Source organism: Bison bison, unplaced genomic scaffold (genome assembly GCF_000754665.1).
Source record: "Bison bison bison isolate TAMUID 2011002044 unplaced genomic scaffold, Bison_UMD1.0 scf7180017846816, whole genome shotgun sequence".
NCBI lineage: Eukaryota > Metazoa > Chordata > Mammalia > Artiodactyla > Bovidae > Bison > Bison bison.
The window spans coordinates 11,671-24,123 of record NW_011477389.1 but is presented as its reverse complement, the minus strand read 5'-3'; the positions used below and the strand labels follow the sequence as shown (position 1 = coordinate 24,123).

The following is a 12,453-nucleotide window of genomic DNA, read 5'->3' as shown; positions in this document are numbered from 1 at the left end:
TCAGAATTTAGACAATAGTCTCAGAATTTTGGCAATGAATTGCAGAAAGGAAACAGTGTATGAAAATGAGATCCCCATTCTTTGTAAAAGCTGCCCAGTTCACTTATCCTGAGCCAAGTTTATTTATCCTACTGAGCCATGTAGGTTACTGTAAGATTTCAGTTGTCCCAGACCAAACAAACAAAAAGCAAAAAAAAAAAAAAATGAACTAATATTTATGAAATCACCTGTGAGGCAGACTTTGTAGTTTGCCACAAACCTTGTTAATTTCCTGCTCTAATTAAAAAAGATCAAATAAATCAACCTTCTTAAGAAGAAGATAACAATATTCACATGTCTTCACAGCCCAATATAACCATGTTCAAGACAGATTCTAAGTTCCTGACAAACCAATATAGTCAATAGAAGAAAATTAGAGTAATCCTTCAAGTGACATCAGAGAGTGGCTCTCAGTTCTCCTGCTCCCTTCTCAGCCTTCAGATCTTCAGAGGATTAGTCTGTACCTTTGTTTGAGACTTTGTCAACTTCATGGCCTCTTCTACCCACTTCATCTCCTGCATTCCAATCTGTTTTGTACTTGTGGAATTTTTCTTGTGGGAGATAACTTTTTGCTCTCCCTAATGATAGCAAAAATCTCTTTGGTAATACAATAAGATATTGGGACATAGAACAAAACAGAAATATCAAAATATAAAACATCCGGGAGAAAATATGCAAAAATTTTTTTATCTAGCACATGTAAAAATTCAAAAAATCAAGTAAAATTTAAATTTCAATGGGCAAAATTTAGACAACGTAAGATGTAGATTTGAACACAGACTTGTTCCAAATAGGGAAAGGAGTACATCAAGGCTGAATACTGTCACCCTGCTTATTTAACTTATATGCAGAGTATATCATGAGAATCGCTGGGCTGGATGAAGCACAAGTTGGAATCAAGACTGCTGGGAGAAATATCAATAACCTCAGATATGCAGATGACAACACCCTTATGGCAGAAAGTGATGAAGAACTAAAGAGCCTCTTGATGAAAGCGAAAGAGGAGAGTGAAAGGGTTTACTTAAAACTCAACATTCAGAAAACGAAGATCATGGCATCCAGTCCCATCACTTCACAGCAAATAGATGGGAAAGAATGGAAACAGAGACAGACTTTATTTTGGGGGGACTTCAAAATCACTGCAGATGGTGACTGCAGCTATGAAATTAAAATATGCTTGCTCCTTGGATTGAACCCAGGTCTCCCACATTGCAGGCACCAAGGAATAGAATTATTTTATCCCAATGTCCATTTATATTTATGTGCGTGTATTAATTTTTACATCAAATATTGGTAAGAATATGGTGAAAATGAAATTCTCATGCACGGCTTTTGCTAATGTAAAATGTAATGTAAATGTAAAATGTAATGTAAAATGCTACAGTAAGTTTGGTAATCTTGCAATTTCATGTAAAGTTAACTATACAGTGACCTATGTCCTAGTTATTCTAAGATCCCTAACTAGGAGAAAGTAATGGATATATACTCACACATACACTTATATAGGATTCTTTATGCTAGAATTTTTAATAGCACAACACAAACACAATATCCATCAATATTTTAAGAGTTGTGACACTCACATGCAGTGGGATGTCATATAGTTATAAAATCACACATGGATAAATTTCAAAATCACTATGCTGAGTGAAAGATACCAGACTGAGAATATTGTGTTATTCCATGTACATGAAATTCAAAAGCAGGATAATAAGTTTAGGGATAGAAAACAGACAAGTAGTTGCTAGAGTTGTGAGAATGTTGGTGGAGTTAAATGAGGGAAATTTCCATTATTCTTGGAGAGGTGAAGGGTGGAGGGGTTATAAAGCACTGGAGAGGTTTCTGTGGTGCTGAAAACATTCTATATCTTGATTTAATTATTAAGAACAAATGACACATTTTCCAAAACTTACCCATCTATGCAATTTAGATCCATCTTTAGCTGTTTATGATTTTTACTCAATTCTAATACATAAGGATGAGTGTATAGGTAAAATGTTATGAGAGAGCATGTACTGTCTTATATGAAATTTTACCTTCCGTGAGGTTGTACTGAACATTATCCAAGTGTGTTGGTGTCTCAGCTCAGGAAGCACTATAGTTTAAACACACATTGCATTTCAATAATTGTTATGGATTTGTCATATTAAAGGTCAGGGTATGTATACCACCACTCACTTAAAGATGAGGCTTTAATTTCCTCATGGCTTTGGTCAGATTACATAATTTATCTGAGCTTGGTTTTCCTCTGTTTATTGTTATAGTCCATATTTATATCATATAGGTTAAATAATATATTTTCACCCCAGTGCCAACTACATATTTTTTACTGGAATTATAAATTCAAAAAATTCTATGCAATGATGATGATGATTCATTTACAATTATATCACAACTTTTGGAACTGTTTCAGTTTTGCTGAGTTAAAGCCCATACAGTAGCATTTTCATTGTTACTATAATCATTGACTCTGTGTAAATGAATGAGCACATAAAACAGGCTGTAGGTCTCAATGGAACTGTGCAGATCATTTATGCTGTTTTCTTCCTTTCCTTATATTGCCCCTTACACTTTTTCACTAGGGAATATGAAGAATATCTTGGATAATTAGCAGAAACTACAGGCAATTTTTTTAATCTCTCAGATGATTTAAACAAAAATGTCTGAACAAATACCATACTACTTCCTCAAGGAACATCAGGAAGAGAGAAGAAAAGCGTCAATTCTCATTACTCAGAGAAAAGTCAGAGAAACTTGAGAGCAGAAAACTGCAATTATTCTTTAAATGTGGGTAGATAAACATTGCTGTTGATTTTGATGATCACCTAATGTTGGTAATTCACCTTGATTTTTAGATTCTGACTCAAGACACTTTTATGGTCACTGACAGATCATTCTTTATGTCATAGGAATTTCATTATTTCCTTTTTTAACTGGTTTCCCTGGAATAGTATGGTTTTTAAGGTGTTAAAATCCCATGAACTGATAACATGTTCTATATCTATTTGACTTGTGAAAGTTGAAAGCTGCATTTGGATATTACAAGTGCAAAAAGAGTGCACAGATCATCACCAATCTAACTATTACAATCCAGTAAGGTTGGAATTTGCAGATAAAATACAGAATATTCAGCTGCATTTAAATTTCAGATCAATAACAAATATTTTTAGTATCTGCCTCATGCAACATTTGGCTTTTTTGTTAATGTAACCAATTCAATATTTTAAAATACTGTGTCACCCATTAAATATTTTATAAATTGAAAATAATTTAACTTAAAGATATTCATATTCTTATATATAAGATCAACTCCCATGCATAAACTTGGAGATTTTTTATTCCTTTGTTTTCTCTCAGTTCAGTTCAGTTCAGTTGCTCAGTCGTGTCCTACTCTTGTTTTCTGTACAAGTTGATAACTTGATAACTATGTAGTCCATTTTTTTTTCTTTTTTTTTTATAAAGAAAAGACTTTACAAATTGAGCAAGTAGACTGGTAAATAGAGGGTGATTTTTTAAGAGTTTTGAAGAAAGACTTTAAGCCCAAATAATTCCTAACTGCCATCAGCAAATCTGAAGATTCAAAGTGCAGTCATCCCTTTGTATACATTTTGTATCTTGTCTGCTTTAATGCACACATGCATGCTCAGTTGTGTCCAACTCTTTGGGACCCCATGAACTGTAGCCCCTGTGGGATTGTCCAGGCCAGAATACTGGAGTGGGTTGTTATTTCCTCATCCAGGGCATCTTTCTGACCCTAGAGGAATAGAAACTGCATCTATAACCAGACATATCCCTTCCTTAAAAAAAAAAAAAAAGACACCAACTTGGCAGGGTATCAATTCAGTCCAGTCACTCAGTCGTGTCTGACTCTTTGCGACCCCATGAACTCCAGCAAGCCAGGCCTCCCTGTCCATCACCAACTCCTGGAGTCCACCCAAACCCATGTCCATTGAGTCAGTGATGCCATCCAACCATCTCATCCTCTGTCATCCCCTTCTCCTCCTGCCCTCAATCCCTCCCAGCATCAGGGTCTTTTCAAATGAGTCAGCTCTTTACAGCAGGTGGCCAAAGTATTGGAGTTTCAACTTCAACATCAGTCCTTCCAATGAACATGCAGGACTGATTTCATTTAGGATGGGCGGATTGGATCTCCTTGCAGTCCAAGGGACTGTCAAGAGTCCTCTCCAACACCACAGTTCGAAAGAATCAATTCTTCAGCTCTCATCTTTCTTTCCAACTCTCACATCCATACATGACTACTGGAAAAACCATAGGCTTGACTGGATGGACCTTTGTTGACAAAGTAATGTCTCTGCTTTTTAATATATTGTCTAGGTTGGTCATAACTTTCCTTCCAAGGAGTAAGTGTCTTTTAATTTCATGGCTGCAATCACCATTTGCAGTGATTTTGGAGCCCAAAAAAATAAAGTCTGACACTGTTTCCACTGTTCCCCATCCATTTGCCATGAAGACATGGGACCGGATGACATGATCTTAGTTTTTTGAATGTTAAGCTTTAAGCCAACTTTTTCACTCCCCACTTTCACTTTCATCAAGAGGCTTTTTAGTTCTTCACTTTCTGCAAGAAGGGTGGTGTCATCTGCATATCTGAGGTTACTGATATCTTTCCTGGCAATCTTGATTCCAGCTTGTGCTTCTTCCAGCCCAGTGTTTCTCATAATATACACTGCATATAAGTTAAATAAGCAGGGTGACAATATACAGCCTTGACGTACTCTTTTTCCTATTTGGAACCAATCTGTTGTTCCATGGCCAGTTCTAACTGTTGCTTCCTGACCTGCATACAGGTTTCTCAAGAGGCAGGTTAGGTGGTCTGGTATTCCCATCTCTTTCAGGATTTTCCACAGTTTATTGTGATCCACACAGTCAAAGGCTTTGGCATAGTCAATAAAGCAGAAATAGATGTTTTTCTGGAATTCTCTTGCTTTTTCCATGATCCAGCGGAAGTTGGCAATTTGATCTCTGGTTCCTCTGCCTTTTCTAAAACCAGCTTGAACATCTGAAGTTCATGGTTCACGTATTGCTGAAGCCTGGCTTGAAGAATTTTGAACATTGCTTTACTAGCGTGTGAGATGAGGGCAATTGTATGGTAGTTTGAGCATTCTTTGACATTGCCTTTCTTTGGGATTGGAATGAAAACTGAACTTTTCCAGTCCTGTGATCACTGCTGAGTTTTCCAAATTTGCTAGCATATTGAGGGCAGCATTTTCATAGCATCATCATTTAGGATTTGAAATAGATCAACTGGAATTCCATCACCTCCACTAGCTTTGTTAGTAGTGATGCTTTCTAAGGCTCACTTGACTTCACATTCCAGGATATCTGGCTCTAGGTGAATTATCACACCATTGTGATTATCTGAATTGTGAAGATCTTTTTGTACAGTTCTTCTGTGTATTCTTGCCATCTCTTCTTAATATCTTCAGCTTCTGTTAGGTCCCTACCATTTCTGTCCTTTATTGAGTCCATATTTGCATGAAATGCTCCCTTGGAATCTCTAGTGTTCTTGAAGAGATCTCTAGTCTTTCCCATTCTATTGTTTTCCTCTATTTCTTTGCACTGATTACTGAGGAAGGCTTTCTTATCTCTCCTTGCTATTCTTTGGAATTCTGCATTCAAATCGGTATATCTCTCCTTTTCTCCTTTGCTTTTCACTTCCCTTCTTTTAACAGCTATTTAAGGTCTCCTCAGACAGCCATTTTGCTTTTTTGAATTTGTTTTTCTTAGGGATGGTCTTGATTCCTGTCTCCTGTACGAACCTCTGTCCATAGTTCATCAGGCACTATCTATCAGATCTAGTCCCTTAAAGCTATTTCTCACTTCCACTGTATAGTCATAAGGGATTTGATATAGGTCATATCTGAATGGTCTAATGGTTTTCTCCACTTTCTTCAATTTCAATCTGAATTTGGCATTAAGGAGTTTTCATGATCTGAACCACAGTCAGCTTCCTGGCTTGTTTTTGCTGACTGTATAGAACTTCTCCATTTGACTGCAAAGAATATAATCAATCTGATATCAGTGTTAGCCATCTGGTGATGTCCATGCGTAGAGTCTTCTTCTGTGTTGTTAGAAGATGGTGTTTGCTATGACCAGTGTGTTCTCTTGGCAAAACTCTATTAGTCTTTGCCTTGCTTCATTCTGTATTCCAAGGCCAAATTTGTCTGTTACACCAGGTGTTTCTTGACTTCCTACTTTTTATCCCAGTCCCCTTTAATGAAAAGGACATCTTTTTGGGGTGTTAGTTCTAGAAGATCTTGTAGGTCTTCACAGAACTGTTCAACTTCAGCTTCTTCAGTGTTACTGTTCAGGGCATAGACTTGGATCACTGTGACATTGAATGGTTTGCCTTGAAAACGAACAGAGATCATTCTGTCGTTTTTGAAATTGCAACCAAGTACTGCATTTCAGACTCTTTTGTTGACTATGATGGCTACTCCATTTCTCCAAAAGGATTCCTACCCACAGTAGTAGATATATTTGTCATCTGAGTTAAATTCACCCATTGCAGTCCATCTTAGTTCGCTGATTCCTAGAATGTCGACATTCACTCTTGCCATCTCCTGTTTGACCACTTCTAATGTGCCTTGATTCATGGACCTGACATTCCAGGTTCCTATGCAATATTGCTCTTTACAGCATCGGACCTTGCTTCTATCACCTGTCCCATCCACAACTGGGTGGTGTTTTTGCTTTGGCTCAACCCCTTCATTCTTTCTGGAGTTATTTCTCCACTGATCTCCAGTAGCATCAGATCAGATCAGTCGCTCAGTCGTGTCCGACTCTTTGCGACCCCATGAATCGCAGCACGCCAGGCCTCCCTGTCCATCACCAACTCCCAGAGTTCACTGAGACTCATGTCCATCGAGTCAGTGATGCCATCCAGCCATCTCATCCTCTGCCGTCCCCTTCTCCTCCTACCCCTAATCCCTCCCAGCATCACAGTCTTTTCCAATGAGTCAACTGTGGCATATTGGACACCTACTGACCTGGGGAGTTCATCTTTCAGTGTCCTATCTTTTTGCCTTTTCATACTGTTCATGGGGTTCTCAAGGCATGAATACTGAAGTGGTTTGCCATTCCCTTCTCCAGTGGACCACATTCTGTCAGACCTCTCCACCATGACCCTTCCATCTTGGGTGGAAATTATTTTCAATAAATGCCCAGAAGTCATAAGTTGGACTATACAGGGAGTTGCTAATCAACAGGTATATAAAGTTTCAGTTAAGGAAGGTGAATAAAATCTAGAGATCTACTCTATAGCATTTAACTGTAATTTACCATACTGTACTGTTCACTCATAAATTATTTAATGGGGCAGATCTCATATTATGTATTTTATCACATTAAACCAAAATTTAAAAAGTAGACAAGGTCCATGGAATTTCCCAAGCAAAAATACTAGAGTGGGTTGCCATTTCCTACTCCAGGGGATCTCCCCAATCCAGAGATCAAACAACTCAAGTCACCCACATTGGTAGGCAGATTCTTTACCACTGTGCCACCTGGGAAGCCCAAATCAACTATACTTCAATAAATTTTTCTTTTTTCTTGGGGGAAAAAAACAGGCATGAGAGACACAGAATCAACATCCTGTAGTGCAGTGTTACAGGACAAAAGAAAAACTAAAATCTCAAAAGAGAGGGTTGTCCTCAGTGTAAAAGGAGGCAGGTAGATTGAGAAACCTATTGGGAAGTTATGCTACAATTTAAAAAAAAAAAAAAACTTGAAGCAGATGAAAAAATCTTGAACTAGATAAAAAAATATCGTATGATCATTAGGGCTCATTTCCTAAATATCCGCAAGTCTAACTTACATAGTAGCTTGCCTAAATTAATATTTAAATGTCTCATAAACACTTAAAGTTTAATAAGTTCATAATATCACTTTCATCACTCCATCTTAAATCATAACCCCAAATATTTGAAAAACCATATCTGATTTAGTCACAAAAAAAAAAAAAAATCACAAAAGTATTTTTTGTTCCTAATCTTAGTGTCATTCCTTCATCTCTTTCTCACAGAGCCCACACCATGAATTATGTTGCTGATGCTTTCTTGTTTCTGCTCTCAACTGTTATTGTACCATCTTCTCTCTATTTCCATTTCTCTACTTTGGCTTATTATCTTCCACCAGGAATCCTATAGCAACTGCTTAACTCACTTTTAAATTTTTACTCATGATTTCTACCTCCTTTCAATTATGTAATTATTATCTTCATAACAGTAGGAATTATCTTTTTAAAGTTTAAAACTGGCCGTGTTCCTTATCTACCTTCAAACTCATCAATACTTTAGAATTCACTTAAAATAAAATCCAACTATTTACTGTGACCTATATCATATGATTCTACTGTCCCCATTTCCTCATTATTATTTAGTCACACTGGCTCCATTAAGTTTTCCTATAAAAACTGACAGGAAAAAGAATAGTTATTTTCTACCCCAAAACAGCATCTTCAAGAAATTGGAATCCTGGAATGTTCTTCCAGTGGTTCATTCAAAAGTTGGTTCTGCCTCACTGTTCAGTTTTAGTTCAAATGTCATGTCTCAAAAAGATCTTCTCTTAACATCTTGTGTGAAATAATTCTCCCAGGTTATCCTAATGTGTATTTTGTTACTTGTTCTTATTAAAATTAATATACTCTACAATTACCTTGTGCTTATATATTTTTTACCAGCCCTTTCTCTCTTCCCTATTACTGGAATAGAATGTCCCTGAGGTAAGGGACAAGTCATTCAACTGAAGCTTGGCTATTTCCTGACAAAAGTAGAAAATCAACAAATACCTGGTAATTAATTAAGAAAATGATTCAAGGGACCAAAGAGAATGTTTGGTGTCAGAAACAAACTAGTATAAAATATTCAACAATATTAGAAGTAATTTTGGTCTTATATCTCTGATTCTTTTTCATTGTAATAACTCTTTTTTTTTCTTTCTTACTGTAGAATTTTTGTTTTAATTTTGTTTAGAAGAGAAATGTCAGTTCTGGTCTTTGAAAAGTCACGTATTTATGATATATAGATTTAAAAAAACACTTTATTGAATTATGATTGACATGCAAAAACTCTACATGTTTAATGTATGCAACTTGATGAGATTGGAGATGTGTGTGTATCAGTGAAATCATCACCACAATCTATGCCATAAGCAGAGTCACCATCTACAAAAGTTTCTTCCTGCTCACTTTATTAATTATTGTTAATATATTGCATATATATATATATGTTAATTGTTGCTACAGGGTAAATCTTATGTTAACTGATCATGTAGCTTTGACTCCCTACAACTTCTCTCTAAGTCCTTGGATTAGAGGCTATGAACAGGCTTCTCTGTGTCAGGTGCCCCCAGCTAGACATCAATTGTTATTGAGAAAAAACTCAACTTAGTGAAGTCAAATATCACCTTTCAAATATCTCTAGCAAAATATTCAGTTGTATTATAATCTAATGTAGACCCTTTAGAAAATATATGTAATGAAATTACCATAGAAGTTCTATAAAAGGATGTTTAATATTATTGCATTGATGAAAACTATCAAAAATCTGATAAAATATCAATAAAGTGATGAACTAAAATTGAGGTCAGAAGTATTTCATAATTCAAAAAATAACATTATAAAATTGTAAAAATTAAAAAAAATGGTTAAAATAAAAGCACATTGAAATAATATGAGGAATTGCATCAACTTGTGGGCAAGAAGGAAAAGAGCTATGAAAGTGAGGAAAACACTTTCAAAGAGAAAAAAATTTTTTAAAGCTGAAAAGAGAATAGTTGATGTAAAAAGTATATCTGAGAACTTGTCTCCATATATTTTTTTCTGGTAATAAAGTGAAAAATGATCAAAGAGGTTATCAGAAATAGATGGTCAAATTTGCAAGTTCAACATATACTGAATAGAAGCTATAGAAATACAGTATAAATGAAAAGGGGTAGAGCATTGGCTAAATTATCTATTCTTAAGAAAAAGCAAGAAATCTCACATTAAGAAATTAAGAACAGATGCCAAAGTCTTTGTGTGCTTAGTAGCTCAGTCATGTCCGACTCTGTGACCCCCATCAGGACTTTCACCCACCAGGGTCTTCTGTCCATGGAATTTTCCGGGCAAGACTATTGGAACAGGTTGCATTTCCTATTCCCAGAGATCTTCCCAACCCATGGATAGAACCTCTGTCTCGCATATCCTGCATTGGCAGGCAGATTTTTTACCATTAAGCCACTTGGGAAATCTTGAATTCTTAGGGAACTTGCAGTTCCTCATGTCTTCCTCACAGTTTGTGCAAGAGGCATCAGATTGGAGTCTCCATTCTATTTTTTAATATAAATTTATTTATTTTAATTGGAGATTAATTACTTTACAATACTGTATTAGTTCTGCCATACATCAACATGAATCCGCCACAGACTAAAACAGTCGTAATTTAATAAGATTATGAGAAAATAAATTTTCAAAATATACATTACACTGGATTGTCTGTTTAAATTGCTATACCTGTTTCATCTCTTCAGTAAATGATTGTAAAGTTGGTTTACTAGACCTAGAACTGAGTTTAATAACTGAGACCAATAGGAAATCTCATCAAAGGATTGCTTTTGACATCTAATAACAGTCCTGGAAAATAATTTCATAAAGTCTGTGACTACTTCTTTTTTCTTCAAACATATGACTTGCCAAACTGTTACATGGCTAATGGAAGTTTCACTCAGGTCACTGAGTTTATTCTCACAGGAGTCTCAGAATGTCCAGACCTCCAGATCCCACTCTTCTTTGTCTTCCTGGTCATCTATGGACTGACCGTGACAGGAAACCTAAGCATCATCACCCTCACCAGTGTGGACTCTCACCTTCAGACCCCCATGTATTTCTTCCTCCAGCACTTGGCTATCATCAATCTTGGCAATTCAACTGTCATTGCCCCTAAAATGCTGATCAATTTCTTAGTAAAGAAACACACCACCTCCTACTATGAACGTGCCACCCAACTGGGAGGGTTCTTGGTTTTCATTGTAGCTGAGGTGCTCCTGTTAGTTGTGATGGCCTATGACCGCTATGTGGCCATTTGTAACCCCCTGCTCTACATGGTGGTGGTGTCTCAGAGGATCTGTCTTCTGCTAGTTTCCCTCACATACCTCTATAGCTTTTGTACATCAATTGTGACTTCATCGTCTGTATTCTCTATGACTTACTGCTCTTCCAATGTAATCAATCACTTTTACTGTGATACCGTCCCTCTGTTAGCGTTGTCTTGCTCTGATACTTCAGTTCCAGAAGCAGTAATATATATATATATATATCTGCATCTACAAATTTGATGTTTTCCATCATTACTGTCATAGCGTCTTATTTCAACATTGTTCTGTCCATTCTAAAGATACATTCATCAGAAGGAAAGAAAAGAGCCTTTTCCACATGTGCCTCACATATTACAGCAGTGTCAGTCTTCTGTGGAACTCTAATTTTTATGTATATGCAGCCTCAAACTAACCATTCTATGGGTGCTGATAAAATGGCTTCAGTGTTCCATACACTGGTGATTCCCATGCTGAACCCCATGATCTACAGCCTGAGGAACAAGGACATGAAAGCTGCATTGAAGAGATTTATTAGAAATCCATGCTGTTTTTAGAGTCATTCTAGTTTTAAAACTCTGTAGATAAATGAAGATAGGCTGCCATTGGTTGGAGAAAGCTGAGATTAGATGTCTGGTTTATAGGTTCTCAAGTAACCCTGGAAATTAAATAGGATTATGTTTCTAGGAAATGGTGATTTTAAAAATAACCTGACTCTCCTGGAATTCTCAGATAAATACAGAAATGAAGCATATTCACTAACTTTGCTAAGTGTTCAGTTATCTAGATTGAAAGAAATATTTCCAGGAGTCAGGAGAGATATGTTAAGAAATAAGTAAAATAGAACAGAGCAATATCTATAAATGAAACAAGCAAGCTGATCTTTCTTGTTATTTTGTTTCTTTTTCTTTTTATCCTGGATATGTATGGGTATAGTAGATAACTACATCTTGAAGAATTGTAATTAGAGATGGCTAAAATCCTTTTTATTCTTTCTAGCAAAATTATGCCAGTTATCTTTAAAGTAAAACTCCCTACTCTTTCTTAATATTGTTTGTTTGATAAAATATATAGTAGGAGTGAATTTATTTTCTGAATGTCAACCAAAATATGACTATTTTATTCTATTAATATATTTTATATATTTTGAATTTGTTATAAATGTATATAATTTATACATCAACATAAAAACATAGTCAATTTTTTAATATGCTCTCATTTTATTCATGAGCTTAGTGGATACCGTTAAGATTTTCCTTTCTCCTTACTAAGTATAGTCCTCTTTACTGCGTTTAATACATGGACTTTATTGTGAGACAATGG

The 12,453-nt window shown here is 35.9% G+C and overlaps 1 protein-coding gene across 1 annotated transcript; it reads left to right on the top strand.

Annotated features, from left to right (window-relative positions):
- The first annotated feature begins 10,743 nt into the window (after positions 1-10,743).
- Positions 10,744-11,687, top strand: LOC104989183 (olfactory receptor 8J3-like). The gene is given in 2 exon segments (XM_010840781.1): positions 10,744-11,343; positions 11,346-11,687. Coding segments are annotated over 2 exon segments (942 nt in total).
- The last annotated feature ends 766 nt before the right edge of the window (positions 11,688-12,453 follow it).